This window comes from Equus asinus, chromosome 4, assembly GCF_041296235.1.
Source record: "Equus asinus isolate D_3611 breed Donkey chromosome 4, EquAss-T2T_v2, whole genome shotgun sequence".
NCBI lineage: Eukaryota > Metazoa > Chordata > Mammalia > Perissodactyla > Equidae > Equus > Equus asinus.
In genome coordinates this window covers 40,681,129-40,702,991 of record NC_091793.1, presented here as the reverse complement: position 1 = coordinate 40,702,991, position 21,863 = coordinate 40,681,129, and the positions used below count along the sequence as shown (strand labels likewise).

At 37.1% G+C, this 21,863-nt stretch overlaps 1 protein-coding gene across 4 annotated transcripts in view; it reads right to left on the bottom strand.

The window, feature by feature from the left end:
* ANO4 (anoctamin 4) overlaps positions 1-21,863 on the bottom strand; it is a 380,754-nt gene that overhangs the window by 173,598 nt on the left and 185,293 nt on the right. For 2 of the 4 annotated variants that reach the window (XM_070507139.1, XM_014835073.3), the window contains one exon: positions 7,833-7,937. The exons of the other annotated variants lie outside the window; for them this stretch is intronic. In XM_070507139.1, the coding sequence (XP_070363240.1) occupies positions 7,833-7,937 (105 nt within the window). The remainder of the gene's footprint in view (positions 1-7,832; positions 7,938-21,863) is intronic. 4 annotated transcript variants of the gene reach the window in all.

Here is a 21,863-nt window from a genome sequence, read left to right as displayed (position 1 = left end):
CTGGGGATCGCCAGTTCAGATCCCGGGTGTGGACATGGCACCACTTGGCAAAAGTCATGCTGTGGTAGGCGTCCCATGTATAAAGTAGAGGAAGATGGGCATGGATGTTAGCTCAGGGCCAGTCTTCCTCAGCAAAACGAGGAGGATTGGCAGTAGTTAGCTCAGGGCTAATCTTCCTCAAAAAAAAAAAAAAAGAAAGAAAGAAAGATAGAAAGCTATTATTCATTCCCTATGGAAAAAAGACCACAAATACACTGCAAGGGCTCAAACAAACAAACAAACAAACAAATTGATTATCTTCTGCTATTTGTTCATTGAACCCCATTTATTGCAGATGCTGGAGGTATAACACAACCAAGATGTGAGTGGGAAGCCTCGTACTTCCAGACAAGAGGATGAAATCGAGGAATCAGTGCTATAAAGGCAATGAAGAAAACAAACAGCAAATGTGTTTTAGAAATAGTCTAAAAGAGTAAAAACTAAATACCAAAACATTAAACGGTTCAACTCACTGCTCTTTTCTTTAATTCTCTATTTTCAAAATGCAGCAGAATAACCCATGTCAGTGTTACAGTACAGGAGTACTTTCATCTCAGTATTTTCTGATGCAGAGAAAATAAAGTGAAATTATAGGTCACTGAAGATGACACAGGAGGGCTGTGAAGCATAATCCAAGTATCTATATTTGTTCTCAGAGCACCAGTTCATTATACTATTTTTGTCCTGAGTTCCAAATTACTACATCTGATACTCACAATTCTGAAGGTATTGCATATTGACCTCAAAGCCTCATTAAAACATGCAAAAAAAGGACACCTTCAGAAATAATTTAGAATGCATAAAAACCAGGATTGTTTACATCTCAATTGGAACACTTACCTGGCTGTTTTATAACAAGTTTATCTTTATATCTAGGGTCCCTTTCAGATGAAGGCCCAAGGTGGCTTCAAAGTTGACAAGAGAGCTAGCAAATCGGAGGTGCTCAATGTCCATTTTAAAATAACTAAAAGCTAGTTGTAAGATCATCTTGATTGTTATTTTTTCTTACTCTATCTTAGTGAGATGGCTCAAACAACTCCGTCTCTCTCTTAGACTCAGAGATTAAATATGAAGGAAGTGGGAAGGGACAATTTATTGAAAGCCAAAAACTATGTATAAGGATTTTCAGGTCTGTTTTCTCTTTTCATCCTCAGAACACTTATGAGAGAGGTTATTATGAGAAAGAAGCCAGGTTCAGAGATACTAAGAATGGCCCCACAGCCAGTAAGTGACACAGATGAATTCTAACCCAGTTCTGACTCTCACATCCATGCTATTTCCAGCTGGTTTCTTGATTCGTGCAAAGCCTTTCACTGTTCTTAAACCATGTTTGGCTTTCAAGAACTGGAAGTCATTTAACACCAAACAATTATCTTGTCCGAGTTTTAACATTTATCTGAATAAAGCCAGACATTATATCTGTAGCCCAACAGGTCTGACACTTTTAAAAATTTAACGAATAGATCAAATTAAATGTTTTTCAAAATTCAGGGAAACACACAGACTCAGCAGAGCTTTGAGCCCCTTAGGCTGGGTTTTTAAAACCAAATACTACTTAGCATTTCTGACACTAGCAAGCCCAGAACTCTCTAGATGTTCATTACTCTTTAAATGAATCTAATAATGGCCCTAAGGCGGAGACTGCCTGGTTTACCAATAAGAAAAAAGAGGACCTAATTTAGAAAACTCAAAATAAATAAAGTAATTGGAAAGAACATAAATCCTTCCTTAGCAGGCTTTCTTCTTTTCCAATAGGCCAGTGGTTTTCAAAGTGTGTTCCCTGGAACCCCAGGATCATTTTGAGGAGTTTCGGGGGCCATGGAGGAGACAAAGAAGAAACTGAGTGGGCAAAATGCTACACCTTGTACCCGAAACAGCTCAGTCATCTGTTTTATATATTGAGATTATATGTAAAAAATATATTTCAGGAGAAAACAATAGACTCTACTGCTTTAAAAAGTTTGGAAACCTCTGCTAGGGTGTTATGGCAACAATTAAATGGTTAGGTTAACATCTTCCCAAATTAAAACTGGTGTAAGAAAGCTGGGGTTTTAATTGTTATAGGTCTGAGAGCAGGCACTTTTTTTCTGCCGTGGAACATTTACTTGAAATAGAGATTCAAAATATGTCTTTGCAAAAAAAAAAGTCATATGATTTAAAAACATGTATGGTCATTAAAAAAAATAATTTAATTGGCATTTCCTGGCTCAGTCATGAGGCGTTTACAAAACAGAGCATAGACAATGGCATAGGGTGCCCACAGTTCACTCTGCAATGGGGCCAAGATGATTAACTCGTTCCTGGGACAGCATGTTTCTGAAGAAGAGCTTCTCCTGCTACTATTTCATTCTAAAGGAACAACAGACACCTTGGTTACTTCTATTACAAGGCAGATAATGATGGCACCTCTTACAACCTAGGAAGAACATTTAGAGAAGAACTGTGTACCTAATTCAAGCTTTGCTCAATAGCCCTGGTTCCCTTTTCACAACTTGAAATGAGGTCACTGACGCTCTGCATAAAGGATCCTCAACGTCTACTGACCATAATTTCTCCTTCTTTGGAAAGAGCATGAGGTTTGGATTTAGACGAGCCTGCGTTCAAATGCTAGTCCTCCCACTTACTAGCTATTAGATTGGCTTATTTAACTTATTCGAACTTTAATTTCTCTATCTTTCAAGTGGGGATGATACCATTTACCATATAGGATTGTTGAGAATAATGAAGACAAGGTGCCAGCCAATACTTCTATGGCTCTTACCGTGTGCCAGGCACCACAGTAAGGGCTTCACACAGATTCACTATGACTAACTCCCCGTTACAGATGTGGTAATTAAGGCCAAGAGAGGTCAAGCCTAAATAAAATCATATAGGTAAAATGTCAACCACAGAGTTGCCACACAAGATGACATGTTCAATAATGTCAACCCCACCGTCTCCCCATCCTACCCTTTGAAGCAGCATAACTATATGGACTAAAAATATAATTGGAAATCAGGTCTCAAGAAATTGGATTCAAAATGACTCACTGGACGTCACTGAGAAATGACTCAGTCTCCTCAGCCACAGAAGCACCGAGCACCACCAATGTGGGCATAGCTGTAGGATTATGTAAGCACAGGTGCAAGCACAAAGGGTCAGACTATAGGATAACAACGATCCAATAACCCTCCCAACCTCCGAGTTCTCATTTCAAACACTTTTTGCACTTCACAACCTTTCCTTCATCGGAACCTAATAGACTATAACACAATAATGTCTCCCAGGGTATGAATGCCACTCGAGAGTCCCCCAGTCTCTGTAAATGCTGGGAATCAAGAAAAGAAAAACTAAGGCCAAGCAGGTGGGACAGGCGGCAAAAAGTGGGGGAAGGAATGATCTCTAGAAAGGGCTGGGCATTGGTAATAATTGAAGGCAAGAATTAAAAGGTTCAGTGTACTCTTTGAATGACACATTTCTCAATGGTTTGCTAATATAATAAATGCTTATACACATACACTCACACACCTGCTTCATGGACTGCCGAGTTTTAAGACATGATTCTCAATCTAATTTTAGAATGAAATCTTTTTAAATGTCTATTTCTCAAAAATGTCTGGATTTTGAGGCCGGCCCCGTGGCCAAGTGGTTAAGTGCATGCGCCCTGATTTGGTGGCCCAGGGTTTCGCCAGTTCGGATCCTGGGTGCAGACATGGCACCTCTCATCAGGCTGTGCTGAGACGGCGTCCCACATAGCACAACAGGAAGGACCTGCAACTAGAACATACAGCTATCTGCTGGGTGGCTCTGGGGAGAAGAAGTGGGGAAAAAAAGGCAATTGGCAACAGTTGTTAGCTCAGGCACAAATCTTCAAAAGAAAAAAAAGTCTGGATTTTAAAACTTTGGTGAATAAAAAGCAGGATTTGTTTTTTTGTCTAAATTGATATTACCATACATAATAAAGTAGGTACTCACATTTTTAGACCATGTACAGGGGGTTTGAATCTTATTAGACAAACTCAAGAGTAAGAATTGCCCATGACCTTGTCATCATTACATCAAAGTGAATCTTTCGTTGAGCCCTCACCCCACTGGCTTGGTGGACAATTTAATTTCAGTCATTGCCGACATTCCCACTCCTCTACCTCACATATCTAGGACTATACAAAGGTTCTAGAGGTTTTGTAAACAGCAGGATATTTAAAGAGATCACTCAGGTACCCAAGCTGGCTACTGCTGACCGGCCCTCTTCTCAACTCTACAGTGGAATTCATTCATTCACTCATCAGCAAAATTTATTGAGCAGCTACTATACTCCATACTTCAGTTCAAGGGACTGGGGATACAACAGAGACAGGAAAATGAGACTGCCATATTCCCTGAATGCTAGCGGATCTGCTCCTTTCTCAAGCTGGGGAATCTCAGCCACACTGGCAGTTTAGGTGGCTCAGGTGCAGGCCCCCAGCACACAACACAGCCATTCCCTCCCCCTCCTCCCACTCACAGGAAGCCATGCTACTACTGCAGGATGCTCTAAGAGAGCTGGTCTTAGGACATTCCTCCTGTCTCTCTTTTTCCTTCTTCTATCTAAGCATCAGTCACTCAGAAGCTCAGGCTTTCAGAAAACAAAAGCTGGAAATGTAGGCAACACAAAATTCAGGAGTTCAAGGGACCTGGCTGCTGTCTTGTGTGAAGGATGGGGAGTGAAGGATGAGAACAGAGGGAGGGAACATAAACATCAAGGAAACACACACTTGCAAATATCCCCTTACACTGTACTGCCACATCTACTGCTGTTCTCCTACAGAGCAATCAAGCTGTTTCTGTTTTAACAACAAAACAAAATGTGATCTGTGAATGTTTAAGTTTTTCCTGAATTGAACTATGTAAACTTTCACCACTGCTTTAAAATATTATGCCTAGCACAATGTCTGGCACATAACACGTGAGATGGATAGAAGGATGAATGGATAAAAGAACTCTTTTCTTCCTTATAAGCTATATATCTGATATGGGGGAAGTTGAGAAACAACTTTTGGATGGCCAGCCACTCTGAAGCATCTTCTTTTGATTAGATGAAGCTATTCTTAGGGCATAACACTATAGGGGAAAAAACGTAAACGTATTTTACAATGTAGAAGCATGGGGAGGAATTCTTGCATCAAGATGTAACAACGTGAGAACAAAAGTTTTAAAATTCAAAGTAGTTCATTTTTCCTAATCATTTTTTACGTAATATTTTATTTGGTAGAACATAACGATCAGACAGTAACTATATGGCCTTGGGAAGGTATACTCAGTTTTCTCATCTTTAAAATGGAGAAGTAGTATCTACTATTACTTAGGAGATGAAAATGAAAAGAGAAAGCATGGAAGAGGACTTACTCTAACGGCTAACCTACCTAGGACACTCAAGAAATGTTTGAAAAACACACATATACACACAACTCTTCTAGCTTGATCTTTAAGGTTATACATATATGTCTACAAAATTGTAAGAAAAGAGTGAAATCTTTCCATCATCCTGCTAATCTCAAGAAAAATGCTTGTAGGAGAGGAGCTTTACTGATATTCAAATTCTATATTTTTTTTATATACTTATACATTGGTCTCACAAAGTTTTCTATAAATAATCTAAGGTACAGTCCCCTGAAGAATCAAATTATGTATTATTTTTTTGCTAAGGAAGATTCACCCTGAGCTAACATCTGTTGCCAATATTCCTCTACTTTATATGTGGGTCTCTGCCTCAGAATGGTTGGTGAGTGGTGTAGGTCTGAGCCTGGGATCCGAACCTATGAACTCAGGACACCGAAGCAGAGCACACTGAACTTAACCACTATGCCATGGGCCCACCCCCAAATTACGTATTTTTATACTTAGAAATTTCAATGAACTGGTTCAACATTTGAATCACATTTGGAATCTAGGTAGAAACTAAAAGTAGATGAATGGCCCCAAATCTGTCCTACCGGGAATGAGCCAGGCTATGTTGGTAGCATCCCAAACCTACTTACCATAATACTTCTTTTTAAAAAAGAAAATAAATATATTAGTTCTGAAGTATTAGAAAATTCTTAAACTTGTAAAAAAGTTGATTTACATTTTAAAGTGAAGTAATATTTCCTTTTTCTTATTTTAAAATTTAAATATAAAGTACTTACACCATTATAGTCTCATAAACATTTAGTTCATTTTGATATAAGTTCATTCAGCCCTAAAAAATTTTAAGTTTATCTCTTGTACGTACATAGAAGCCAACCTTCATCATTTATTAAAAAACTTTTTAAAATCCTTTCAGCATTGTATAAGCTATCATCTTCAAATTAAATGAAGTAACTACATAATTTTATAACTTTTCATGAAAAGTTATTTTCTCTCCAAGTTCTATTAATTTGATTTTTATTCTCCTGGGGATATTTTTTCTCTTTTATTCACTAATCTAATATTAAGGGATTGTTGATCCAGAACAAATAGCTGGTGCTCTTATATTCTTTATTAAAAATACTTCTCAGGGGCCAGTCTGGTGGGGTAGTGGTTAAGTTCATGCACTGCACTTTGGCAGCCTGGGGTTTGCAGGTTCAGATCTCAGGCACAGATCTACACGCCGCTCATCGAGCCATTATGTGGTGGCATCCCACATACATAATAGAGGAAGATTGGTATGGATGTTAGCTCAGGGACAATCTTCCTCACCCAAAAAAAAACCTCTCAAAACTAGCCTCAACTTCTTCAGTTTCAGGATCCTTCACCTCAGTGTGTTTAAACTCTATTCTGAGCATGAATGAAGAAATTAAATGAAGGGTAGGAGACCCTCCATCCTAATCTGGTCTCCATTATTATCATATTACCTTGGTCCTTAACCTCTCCCACTCTAAAGTTTCATATCTATAAAGTGTAGATATTAATTATCTCTTAAGGTCAAGAGGGGAGTATTATGGCAAAAGGGGATAACTACCATAAAAATGCGTAACACTGTTCATTAAAAAATCAGTATAGAAATGCAATGTCACAAAACTAAAAGCAGCAATGAACTGCAGTGGTTCTTTATGCGATGCTCTTCAGATCCAAAGCCTTCAAATGCAACATTATATAATACTATCTGATGTTAAAACAGGAATATCAGTATCTAGAATTAGAGCTCTGATAAGAAAACATGAATGTTAATGACTTAGTGTGTAATATTGCATCCCTCATCCTCAATGCTAAATCTATAACTCGAGTAAATGTATTGGTCATGATAAAATTCTTAGTGAAAGCTGTAAAACACAAATAAACTGGGTTAAGAAGACTAAACCTTGATTAATCAAAATGCTTAGAAGAGAGGGGTTCACTTTTGGGTCACAAGCCATCATTAATAACTCCAGATATCCATTTTGGAGAATAAATTCCAGATTTCAGCTTACTGCATCAACATTTACCTACTACTTACATGTGAGTAAAGGCATAGCATTCTGGTTTTCTTAACGATTTTTCTTTGATTATGCCAATCAAGGAATCTAAAAAATTACAATACCTAGTGATGTACTAAATAACACAGCATACTAAATATACAGAATTTACAATTCCACTACAGCTTTTCCACCAGGCTTCTTCAAAGACCCCAGTACTATGTGGTTCAGTTTAACAAATTAAACCCAACATTTCACTAATCTTCTCTTCTGGTCTCAAAATTATTTTACACAGTATCACTTTTAAGACATCATTTTACTTTTTTAAAGCTTGGCAGCTAAGATTTCTAGCTTTATTAACCCTCCCAAGTATCGTAATAGTTTCTCCTTTCACGGTGAATTTAAAATTTGAGTGGAACTTACTTTCTTGTATTGCATTAAGAATCTCTGAAAAATCCACATCACTCTTTGGGCCGTCAGGTAGTATTTGCATATCCAGCTGGTAGCCTTGCAAATCCACACCTCCTTCTAGAGAAATGAAAGATATTCATGGAGTTTGCACTGGTTATCAGAGAGCCCAGCGTTAGGGTCCCAAGGAGAAGCAATCTCAAAATCTAAAGTGAACAGCCAGCTGGTTTGCCAATGATCCTCCCTCTTGGACAAATGACTTTAAAAAAATGAGGAACATTACCAGCCATTTGCTCCTTATGAGACCAAAGAGGTTTAATTGTATTTCCAATGCAAAAATAAGGCAATTACTTTATTAAAATATCACATACTTCATAGTGTTTACTGATGACTTCCTACTAAAGAATATAACATGTTAACCTCCACTCAAGGACATTTAAAATTATTTTCAGCTTCTACATGGCTAAAAAGTGACATTCAACACAAACACTTTATGATACCATATTCTTTAAAACTATACTAGTTCGTTCTTAAGGAAGGATTTAATATTCTTAATATCACAGAGAAAAAGGTATCAGCTTTTTCCCCTCACAGTTGGACTTCCTTGTTACATCATTTATTTTTCAGTTATACTAGAATATTTTCATTTATTCTATGAAATAATTAAGCCTCTTATACGAGGTTTGTCTCGTGTATTTTTGGTGTGTTCTAAAGAAAGAGGGCGTTTTATGTTGCTCCGCACACCTATAGAATATTTAAGGAAGTCAAAGAAACCAAGATATCAAGAAGTAGCTTTATCATTAACAATACGTACCCTCTAAATGCTTCTAAAAATAATTGGTAAGAACATCTCCAGTTTGAGTAATCTGGAAGTGTTAAAAGCCAGTGCTAAAACAAACAGATAGCCTGATAAACAGTACGGGGCATGCCCCAGTTTCCAGTATTTTTGTAGAAACAATTCTTTCATAAGCCCAGGAATTATTCTTAGCCTTGAGTAAAATTTCAGTTACATCCCTAAAACTCAAGAAGAATAAGACACCATCACTGTCTTGCAGGGACCCTCCTTCTAGAAGGGAAATGGACACAAAAACTTAATAGAAGGTGAGCTTTGGGAAGGCAGGAACTCGTCTGCCTGCTATAACCCAGCACTTAGAACAGCCCTCAACAAACATATATTGAACAAATGAATGAGGCTATGTGGTAATTATGATACAAAGGCAGTAGAGCTACAAGGAAAGCTATGAACTCAGATTCTGGAGTCGGACAAAGCAGCATTCTAATTCTTATTAAGTAACTTTGAGTCTCTCTAAATCTTAGTTTCCTCATCTATAAAACAGGGGTGACAATAACAGACTCACAGAGTAGCCATGAGGACTAAATGAGATAATGCATGAAAAGCTCTTAGCTGTCACACAGTCAGCGCTCAGTAGATGGAAGCCATTACTATTTTCATCCTTAATAATTTATTAAAGCAATACTGGCATTTCTATAGAAACCACCTAGCCATTGAATAATGATAAGGAAGTCATAAGTCAGCTCTTTGGGACACCAGCATGCATTTCAGTGACTGTCAAGCACTGCAGACACAGCAGTGAACTTTTTAAATGCATGCATGCAGTTGCTCATTGCAAAGTCTGAAGTTATCTGTGACACTAAGCTTCTCAATGGGACAGAACAAAAATGCCTTCTTGCTGGCCCAGAATTAAAATGGGTTATTTGCTCCTTTTTTTTTTTTTACCCCCCCTCATGGCCAGCTACTTTGAACGGGTAGGGGAAAGTTCTGATGGTTTCCACCCTCTACTAAGGCTAGTCACTTTTGTTCTGTTCAATAACCAAAGACCTCACAATGACAATGACAAAAATAAAAATAACAAGAATATTCAATACTGCCTATCTGTCAGGCTCCATGCTATATACTTTATCATCTCATTTAGTCTTTACTCTAACCTTGAAAAGGAGGTGCAGTGAGAAGAAGTAATTTACTCAAAGTCACATGGCTACTAAGTTGTAAAGATATAATACCAATCCATGCTCTTAACTAGTCTTTAATACCATTCATATCCAAGCAGTCACAAGTATAGGCTGCTGGAAATAAGAGAATTGGATTTACCAATAGTCCCACGTTCTAGTACTTCAGATCAATACAAAAGCCATCGTATAACCTAAAAAGCAAACGATTTCCTAAATAGATTAATAAATAAAAGTCCAACTTATTTACTTCTTGTTTATCATAGTCAGGAGCTCATAAATTCATGTGGGAGTAATTATGACTACTAAATAACCACAATTTTTAATAACTAAAATTCTACAAATTTTTAATAATTTTTTTGTTAGAGGACAGTATAAGAAGTCACAAAAGAAGCAACATAAAGGAAGCATTCAGGTCACTAAAGTCTGTCTTTAAAGAATATTTAATGACATGGGAAATGCTTAAGATATAATGAAAAAGTGAGAAAAATGGAATACAAGGATATAGATAAATATATAGATATGTCTCATAATATACACAAAACACCCTTTTATGTGACTAGAAAAAAAGTTAGGGAGAAAATACTCCAAATGGGTATAGAAGTTATCTCTTAGCTATGAAATTATGGATATATTTTGTTTTATTCTTTATCTTTTCTATGTTTATCACAATAAGCATAAACTATTTCGATAATTTTAAAGTCATTTAAAAATTCAGATTCAAGTACTTAGAGTTCAAGATTCAAAACTTAAAGACTAAAAACGTTAAACCATTAAGGAGTTAATTTAAGATTTTCTAAATGAATACAATTCTTCAAAAAAGTACAAGTCAAATGGGTCCAAATTCTCTTCATGGTAAATATTAAGACCAGGTTTAGAATCAGTAAAATATTAGGTATTATTCTTCCTCTGCTCTAGAAGAAATATAAAATACACTTTCACAAAGTATAATATAATGGTGTGGAACCTCTGGCAGTAAGTCATTCATTGAAGTCTAACACGACGAAGTAGGGGATGCTGTACACAAGGACATTTGTAAACTTTCCTAAATGGAGAGTGATTGATCACTGTGCAAGGACATTTTCAAATGAATCCTTCAAGGTGACAGTCTTCACCTTGAGCACATACTGCCCAAATGAAAAAGACGAAATGACTTCAATATATAAAAAGTTGTATATCTACTTTGAACATTTGATATTTAATTATTTATTGTTAGTCTTATAGGTTTTTTGGTTTTTTAAGGAAGATTAGCCCTGAGCTGACATCCACTGCCAACCCTCCTCTTTTTGCTGAGGAAGATTGGCCTGAGCAAACATCCAGACCCCTCTTCCTCTACTTTACATGTGGGACGCCTGCCACAGCACGGCTTGATAAGCAGTGCACAGGTCTGCAGCCGGGATCTGAACTGGCAAACCTGGGCCACCTAAGTGGAGTTTCCTGAGTGGCAAATATGTCAATCCCTGTTCCATTCCACCTCTGTAGAAATCCCTTTCTACTTTTAAGGCGCATCCTAAATGCACTGCTTCAGGAAGCATTTCTTGATCCTAACAAGTAAATACTATTTTCCACTCACTGAACACATATAGCTATCTATGTTTTCCATCAGAAATAAAGGGGGTGAAGTACCTCCCAGCACAGTATGGAAGAGACACAGACAAAACGTGAGTTCCTATTCTTCCCAGCCAGGTTTCTTCCTCATCTCTAGTACCTTCAACTATGCTCTAACAAGATGGAGGCCTGGGACCAAACTGCATCTACCATTTTGTCTCCTATAGAACCTAGAATGAGGCCTTTGAACATATTAATTGCTCAATTAATGCTCTTTTGCTACAATTTCATACTACTAGTAACAATAATGGATTATAGACTAAGAAAATGTCCCAGTGTTCCTTTCTAATCCAAATTTTAAGGCTTCTTGATAGGCTATCTACAGATAACTGTGAAAGACATATTTTAGATCACACATTTGCTTTTTTGTAAAATATTTTAAAATTTTGTCAAATAATAAAGAAAATATAAAAGTACTGAAAGGCTTATAATGAAAACCAACAGTTGCCAACCCTACCCCTTTCTCAATCCCCGTTCTATTCCCCCAGTTCAACCACTTTTGAGAATTTGTGTTTTTACTTCCTTTGGACATCTCCATGTGTGTATTCCATTGTTTCTTGATTGATTTTATATACCACTTATTGTTTTCTGCTATGACACAAGACTATATAACATATTACTGTCATTCCCCCTCATCCTCCACCCACCCATCAAATCACTACTCTCACTTATTCTATTATATTGTCTCAGTTTAGTAACTTTAAATAAATTACTTAGAATTCAATTTCTTATTCAATCAAATATAGACAGATCTTATATTTGCAATTTAACACAAAATGGTATAAAGAGCAGATTCTGACACTACACTGACCTGGATTTGAATTTCATTTTTATGAGATCCTGAGCCACTAAATAATGAGCCTCATTTTTTCATTTATAAAATGGAAAGGATGAAATTTTTGGAGGCTCTGTTAAAAATTACAGATAATTATTTACATATGTGTAAATAATTTGGCCCATAGTGTTAAATCACCATGATCCACTAAAAATTTTATGTGACATATTCCTTCTCTACAAAATGAGGGCCAATTCCAGGTTTAGAGCCTAGACTAAATAAAAACAATTCAGTGAAAAAAAAATCCTCTAATTTGGACTTGGAATAGTTATTTCATATTGAAACAGCAATAAACTATGAGAAATCAAATCTTACCCTCCTCACGAAACACAAAAGATGGAGGAATCTAACGTAGGCTTGAGGGGACAAATTGCATTTTCCATGATTTCCTCATAATAAATAATGCTAGATCTGATTTTTCTTCACCTTCTGCAAACAAAACATTGGTAGTTCCTGTCCTCTGAGGTATATTTAATATACATCCTCAAATGCAGCATTTTTTTTTTTTACAGAATAGGAAGTAGTGGTATTTCAGCACAATATAAATATCTAAAACAAATCCTCACATGTACTATTTTTGGACTTAATAGGTTAAAAATACACAATTTTTGGATTGGGAGTTTGTTTTCAATTCCCCATAAGTGTTTCTATGACAGTGTTGAGATGGAGAATGGTACTAAGATGGGAGGGAGGGACATTCTATCTTCCTTACAGACCTTCCCAGCATCAGCAAGTGTCCAAGAGAAATCTTTTAAGAAGGAAGAATGGAAATGAATTTCGTTCTTCTGGAGGATCTGAAATTGGAAACCCTAGATTTACATGTAGGATATTCTACTGGTTCTGGAAAAACTTTCCATCTCTGTTTCTTAACTTCATTCATAGTGCTTCCCAAAATCTATTTACTGTGCCATAAGCCGAAAAGTCTTCACAATATAGGATGCTTCATAAGTGCTATTGTAAAAAGACACAAATCACACTCTTTATATTAATGTTGTATAACTCTAAATCTAGTGATATTGCAAGATCATTCCTTTACATAAGAAGGCTTGGCTTTGTATTAGTAGGAATAAACAGACTAATTCACCCACACTAGTCACTATAAAAGCTAAAGATATCTCTTCAAATGATCAACACTGAGTAGTTCTAAGGACCCAATTCTGGACTGGGTCCTGACTGGAGAACCACATTTGGCCAGAGCAGGTAGATGTTTCTCAGGTCTAAAATGAAAATAATAATCCCACTGCTTCAGCCAGTAATGGCTGACCTTCAACAAAATTGCTTCCATGTTTTCCAAGATTGGCAAGATAGTGATCTGAAGTTATAATGAACCCCCGCACAAGGGCTCCAAACAGGGCCCAGAATCAGAGCTGCAAAGCTCCAAAAGCCTGGAAGAATTTGTGAGTCCTGTAGGCAGGGCTCTGTGGGGGTCTTCTAATCTCCTAGACGCTGAGGTCTGTTGCTATGATGACAGGACTCTTACAAAAGAGGGGAAGAGAGACACTCAGGATTAGGAGGGGTTACAGAATAGGAACCATGAGACTTTCAGCATCACTAGAATGTTGTTTACTCTCTTACCTTGCATTATAAAACTACAAAAGGGCTTGAAATGAGTGTATGAAGGAGTGTGACCTTGCAAGACAACAAGCCTCATGAGAGCTTGTGCATCAGCCTGTTACCTCTAACTCAGGGAACTAAGCATAGTAGAAGCTCACTAGTACCTGACTGCCTACCCCACTTAAGGGCTTAGGTTATGTTAGAGCTTAGCTATAGTTACATGTTCTTGAGCTAATTAGTTATTTAAATCTCTCCAAGCTTCTTACATACAAAATTATTTGAAACAGCCTCAGGCAGAAGAGGTAGTTTTAAATTCTACAAAATACAACACTCTTTCCAGAAATTAATCATTTGGTTTTCTTTGTGGCTGCCTTTTCTATGGCTTTCTTCATTTACTTTGTGTTTTCAAATGGTTGTGAAAAGATCCTTCAGAAAATTCTCTCTAAATGCATCACATAGATCAAAATATGTGCATATGTCCCTCTGCAAAGGGAAAAAAAATGCAAATATCTAAGGGAAGAATTTGGTATGTATTTTTAGAAAACGCAATTTTGTTATTCAGCAAATGGTAGCAAGGAGCACAGATACCAATGCCCACATTTGCCAAGGCCCAAAATAGTTTGTTTTCCTATGCATCCCTCTATTTATTAAACTCACATTGCACATCTTAAAAAAAAAAAAAAAAAAAAGCCTAAAGACGAAGAGATTCAAATGAAGGATTAGTGTTATTTCTAAACCATAGCACCAACTGTTCTGAAGGACACCACCTTCACCTGTCACGCAACGAGAAATAAAACAGAAGTCCAAAGGAGCTCTTAGAGTTTTTCTTCTGCATAACTTCAGAGCCATGTAGAAGATTTTATCTTCCAGCCATACCAAAAATCCATTTCACAAATAGGAAAACAAATAGACAATTTCATTCAAGTTTCAGATCTATTCAAGAAGGACAGCCAGATTCCTTGCGTTCAGTAAAAAAGCTTCAGCGATAATTCTTAATAAAATGTCTATCTCCAGATAAAGTGATGATGAGAAAACATCAAAATCTTCAAGAAAAGAAATTGGCACAGTGTTAAAAAAAACCCATAAGAAATTAAAGACAGCTTCTAATTAGGGCCCATCAATTACTAATTTTGTACTTTCAGGTAAGTAATTTCATTTCTTGAGCCACAGTAAAATAGGGGTAATTCCACCTCACACACTGCTGTAAGAATTAAATGAGATATAGGAGTTTGTGAAAGCCCTTTGGAAACAACTGGAGCATCATCTAATAAATAAAAGGTGGTGATATTATGATTATGACTGTTATAAAGATTGGTTATACTTTTACTTATTTTTTTTTCCTAAAGAATGAGTTGAATCTTGACTCTCACCTAGGCAGAACTAGAGACAAGTCTTTCTTGGCTGTCTGTCTCTTTAAAAATCTCTCTTTAATTTCTCTTCTTCTCTTTGTCTCCCCCCAGCCGGTGGTACTACCGGTTAAGGGGTGAAACACAAAGTGAAAAGCACTTGCTGACTTCGGAATGTTACCTAATTTGAGACCAAGCCTTGACATGAGGGCCAGGAAGTAATCTTTGAAATTCAAGGAAACAAGAATAAGTTTCATAATATTGGAACCAGTAAAAGAGAGAATGATAAAAACAAAGGTTTAATGTAGAGTACAACAGAAAAAGAAGTTACACGGGGGAGCATCACTTATGCAGTCGGCCCTCTGTACCTGTGGGTTCCACATCCACAAATTCAAACAACTCTGGATCAAAGGGCCTACAATGGGTGAGTCCATACTGAACACGTACAGACTTTTTTCTTGTCATTATTCCCTAAGCAATATAGTATAACAACTATTCACCTAGCATTTACATTGTACTAGGTATTATAAATAATCTAGAGATGATTTAAAGTATAAGGGAGGATTTGCCTAAGTTATATGCAATTATTCTGCCATTTTATATAAGGGACTGGAGCATCTGTGGATTTTGGTATGGGAGCGGTGTCCGGGAACCAATCCCCCACAGACAGTGAGAGACAACTGTATAGAAAGAAATAATAATCCATTAAGGTAATTAAATTTATTTCAATGGAAGACTACTGGTCCCTTCTTCAATATAGTCTTCTTATGCTAAGGTTTAAACTATTACAGGACTTTTAATTTAAATTTTCTAAGGCTCTTTTATACTAACTGCTAGGAAATATTACTATCCAGTTATTTGAATAACAAGGTAAAACACAGCACATTGAACGAGAGAATCAGACCACCCGAGTCGGAATCTTCCCTCCACCACTTACTGGCTACATGTTCTTGGGCAAGTTACTTCACTTTCTCTGTGCCTTAGTTTCCCCATCCATAAAATAACAACAATAGCATGAGGATATTATGGGAATTAAATGCGACAGTAAATGCAAAATAGCTTAACAGTTCTTAAAGTTGGGAATACGGCAGAGTACTTAATAAATTGCAGGTGTAATTTTATTATCGTCAAACAAGTTATACCTCTATATACAGGCAACACTACAGTCATTCTAGCTCACTGGAAACGACAAAATCCTGAAGCTTCCCTTCTATGAAATTGACTTATCCCAGCATTTAAATACCATTTCTACATAAAGGAAAAATAATCATGCACGAAGGGGGAAAGAGCCACTTAAGTTTTAAAAGGGAGGTAACAGGAATTGTGTGAAAAATTACTTGAGAAGATAATGAGACATATCAGCAAAACATCATTTTACAAATTTTACAAGAGAATAAAGGACATTTCTGTGACTAATGGCATTCTTCTAGGACTGTATGATGGGCCTAAGAGTTAAAGGAAAAGCAAGAGAATATTTTAGATTTCAGAAGGCTCTAATTGATTTTATATGACATAGTCATTAAACTGGAATAATTTGATCTATACTCACAAAGCTTTACAGTTTCAAACTAAAAAAATTGCAATCAATGCTTCAGTGTACTCCGCTCTTGGCCCTTAAATTGTAGTTCTAAGTCTGGCGCCATTTAATACTTTTATTATTGGCCTATAAAGAGGATTAGAAGATAATATTAACTATGAGTAGCTAAAGGATAAGGTCAAAATGAAATTGATACACAAGAGAAACATCTGAAACAATCAGAAGGGAAGAGAAACCATACAAATATAAGGTGAAGGTGAATGGCTCCTGCCTGAGTACAGTGTAACGAGAGGCCATCTTATTGGTATTCTGGCACAAGTTTATTTGGAAACTGCTCCATGGTGCAATGAGTGAGCTAGAAGTGACTCTGGGACATATGCACTTTCAGGCTTCTCATTTGTCCATGATGGTGACAACAAAAATGATGGCTACGATTTATTACTGACCACCTACTATGTGTCAAGGATCTTATTGGGCATTTTACATGAATGAATTTATTTAATGGCCATAACAATACTATTTAGGGTTGCCAGATATAAAACACAAAAAATACAGGGAACCCAGTTAAATTTTAATTTCAAAGAAACGAATACTTTTTTTTTATTATAAGTGTGCCCCACACAATATTTGGGACCTACTTACACTCAAAAAGTATTCGTTGTTTATCTGAAATTCATCTGGGAGACATGTATTTCATCTAGCAACTCTAACACCATAACAGAGGTATTAATACCCTCCTTTTGCTGATGAGGAAACAGATTCAGAGAATCTTCCCAAGTCTGCATAGCTATCAGGTAACATACCTGGGTTTTCAACACTTAACATCAAAGCTTGCATTCACAACCACTGTCTTTATTGTTGTGCTCTTTTCTATATCTGGCTGGCCACACCTCCATCCTCCTGTTAAAATCCTAGTTGACCTTCAAAGCCCAATTTGTAAACATTTGCCTTTTGAATCCTTCTTAAATTTTTCCCAGTAAGAAGGTTCTCATAACTTTATTTATATCTCTGTTCAGCCCTTAATACGGTTTGACTTCTATTATAGCATGTTAGGTATAGGTCCCTGTAGTGGACATTCTTCTGTATACTTTTCCCTTTTCTAACATCACCTCTATTTCCTTGTGGGGAAGTGCTTTCCCACACTGTGTGCAGGCCAAGTGGGAGGAGAAACCAAGAGGTCCTACCCTCCTATTATAAAAGCTGAAAAGATAGGTCCTCTTTTGTCCTATCCTTTCTCTCATCACCCTCCACCCTATCAAAGGAAAGGCGTATGGCCACCCTCTGAGGTCTTCAAAACTTGAGCCAAATGATGCAAAATTAATAAAAATTGTAATGGTTCATTTATTTCAGATAGTCAATTAGTTCTTTTCTTAGTTTCTGTTTCTTTTCCCAAGGCTGGTTCTCCAGGCTTTCTATCCATATCCTTCAAATTAAAATTCCTTCTTTGCTTGGATTAAATAACTGGTTTTAATTGTTTATAACCAAGGAACCCTGACTGATCATCTCTTTGGACATGACTCTGAGCTACCTAAGGTCCATGTGTAAGAGGGTTCTACACTATTCCAGCCCCGAAGAGGTATCTTCCAAATAAATATTTGTTAGTACATAGTGGGTACTCAGAAATGTTTGTAAACTCAAAGGGGGATAAGTGACCTGAAATTGCTCAGGGCAGATGGCAACGGAAGATCTACAAGTCTCTCTTGCTCTTTCTTTTCATACTTAACAACCAGTCTGAGTGGACTTTTAGAGAGCACTTTGGGAATTGGGATTATTAACTTTGTAAAAAGTAGATGGATGACTTAATAGGACTCAATATGGCTAAAATATCCAGGCTGCTTCTAAGATCTATGACTCACTACAAATGAGAAACTTAATTTGAGAACTCTTCTGTAATCTCCCAACAGAGAGCTATGATGCATCAGTAGAAGCATACTAAAAATAAAAGGATGGAATTGAAACCACATGCTATGTTGCAGAATAATGTTTTATATATAGAGAGAGATATTTAAAAACATATTTCTAATTGTAATTTGTTTAATATAGTTTTCCTTAATTATAATTCTGTGCTAAAGAATTGGCTTTATTTATATTTTCAACCAATAGCCAATACAAGTAGAATTCAGAACCTATGATAAAATTATGATAGGTAAATGTAGTGATGTGTTTTTAAGGTGAGAGCAGTGACTTGAGATATGCTAAATTATCCCATGCTGATATTACACCATTAGGAAACACCTTGACAAAGGCTGACTCTACTCTGCCTGGGTCAGACATGAACAAAATATTCTATGCAATTCTGGCCACTGTATTTTCAAAGGGGGAGTAATGAAATAAGACTGTTTTCTAACAGCAAAGTCGGTAGGATGGTAAAGAATCTGAAAACCACATCACTGAAGGAAGCACTGAAGAAACTAGGAAATGTTTCCATTGGCAAATAGCTCAGGATGAGTTTTTGAACAATTAAAGGATTGTCATTTGAAAAAAGAATTAGACTTACTCTATATAATTTCAGAATGCAAACCTATATTCAGTAGGTGGAATAGATTTCAACAAACAGCACATAATCTTTCAGTGAGAACCTACTCTGAATAATGTGTGGGGCTAGGGGAGATGGAGAATACAAAAACAAATTGAATATAATTCCTACCTTCCAGGAGAGCTATAAAATCTAACTACAGGTGGATAAGGCTTCCAAGTTCTACTGGAAAGTGGGAGGTCAGTTCTGACCAGTGGGATCTAGAAAGGCTTTTGGGAGGAAGTGGAATTTCAGTTACATTTTGAGGAAGGAGAAGGGTTAGATAGAGATTTACTGGGGGAAAGGGCATTCCAAAAGGCGGGAGGAGCTTGAGCAATGGCAGAAAAATGGAAGAGTAAAAGCCTACTTGAGAAATAGTAAAGAGCTGTAGATGGTTAAAGTAGAACAAAGTAGCTTAGGGAGTATCAAAGAAGATAAGCCAGGGAACGTAGGGCGAGGTTAAATTGTAGAGGGCTTGAAACACTGGGCTCACAAGGCTGCACATTCTTCTGGACAGCATAAAAGTTTTTAAGCAGAAGAGGGATACTATTAATCAACTTCTTTGGAGGAGAACTTTGGGGTAGTCTGGAAAAATAATTAAAGAGAGCCATTGAAGGCAATTCCCCAGCATCCAAAGCCCTTCCACTTGGCCCTCCAGAATTCTCTTCCCATTATCACTCTTTTCTCTGATTGTTCCCTTTCTCTTCTTGCTCTAATGACAGCATGGCTCTTCCCAGAGGTCACCACTTCCCTCTGGCTCTTTCCTATGATACTATTTTTCTCCCAAAGCCGTGATACCAATGGATCTAGAGAAGGAGGTATCTTCCTTGAGTCTTAATGCTACCTTCAGACCATTGTTCTTCCCACTTCCCTAAATACCTCCAGCCTTGAATCTCAGGTTGTTACAGTATATCACCTTCTATCCTTTATCGCTGTGCTCACCTGCTGCCTCCCACATCATGCTCCCTCATTCCCTGATGAGGTTAACTCCTGGCTTATTATCACCTTCCCCCAAACTATTCAATCCTTGACAATTTTAACACCTTTGGAGATGATCTTTCCCAAACTCCTGCTTCTGAGAATTAATTCTCTCCTCAAATCTCCTTAATTAATTGCCCTCTACCCTATTACAGCCACTTATTGCATGCCCTAGTCTAGACCTTGTCTTTACTAATAACAGCACCCTCCTCTGTAATATCAGTGCCATGCATTCTATTCTCACAAGCATCTCTTATATTTCCAGTTCTTCCTCCCATTACCCTAAACTCTACACCCTTTCAACCTCTCTGAAACCTTCAACCAATTGATTTTATCAACTTTCCACTGTTCCTTACTCCCTTGATGGCTTCATCCTCTTCTTTGCCAAGCTTAAATTACATAATTGATTGTTATAATCATTCCCTCTAATGCACCTTTGATTCCCTCTCTCCGCAAAAATCACAATCCGGACTAAATCAAACTCTCCATCTATTTTGTCTTCACTCAGGTAGCTAAAGAGGCTAAATTAACCATGGTGATTTGTCCTACTCTAATTTCATGACCATGAATCTCAAATTAGCTTTCAATGTGGGCTAGCAATCATATTTCCCCTGTCCATGCCATCATATCATCATACCATCTCTGTCTTTCAACTTGACTCCATTCTCATTCTCAGTGATGACCTTGCTTCTCACTTTACAGATAAAAGTGACAACAGTGGGAAAAGAACTGCTTAGACTCTCCTCACACTGCTAACAGCCACATACTCTCCCTTCCCATCTGTTATCACAGATAAACTCTTCATGATTCTGTTGTGCATAGCTCTCATTTCTCTCACTGATGCTCACATCATGAATTCTCCCCTCTCCCGAACATCATGAATTATCTGCTGGAGATTTGCTATTTTGAAAAGAAACTCTCTCTTGACCTTACTTCTCCTCCAGCTGCTGCCCTATTTCTTCAGTAGCCTTCACAGCAAAACTGCTTTTAAAAAGTTGTCTATATTCACAGCATCCAATTCATATCCTTCCATTCTCTCTTAAACCCACTTCAATCAGCATTTCATCTCCACCACTTCACCAAAACTGCTCTTAACAAAATAACCATCAATCTCCACTTTACTAAAATCAATGGCCAGCTCTTAGTCCTCATCTTACTTGACTTTCAGCAGCACTTAACCTAGATAATCACTCTTCACTTCTTGATAAACTTTCTTTACTTAACTTCCAAGACATGTAATTTCTGGTTTCTCTCCATCCTTGCTGGTCATTCTTTCTTGATCTTCTTTGCTAGGGTTCATGTTTTCTCTTACCTTTACTATTGGAATGTGCCAGATTTCAGCCATTAATCCTCTCCTCTTCTCCATCTATCCTTCTTCCTTTGGTCATCTTGTTCCATCTCGCAGCTTTAAAGACTATTTACATGTCAACAACAGTCAATTTTGTATCTCCTTCCCAGACTAATCTCTCAAACTCCAAACATGTTTATCCCACCATCCATGTGATTTCACCAATTCTCAATATTATCATGTTTGCAATCAGACTTCTCATCTTGGCCCCATGTCTGCCCTCAAACCCACCAAATATGCTTCCTCTGTAGCCTTCTCCATCCAGGTTGATACCAGCCTAATTTAATCAGGCCAAAAACTTCAGAGTCATCCTTAGTTCTTCTTTCTCTCTTTCCCCACATTCAATCCATTGGGAAG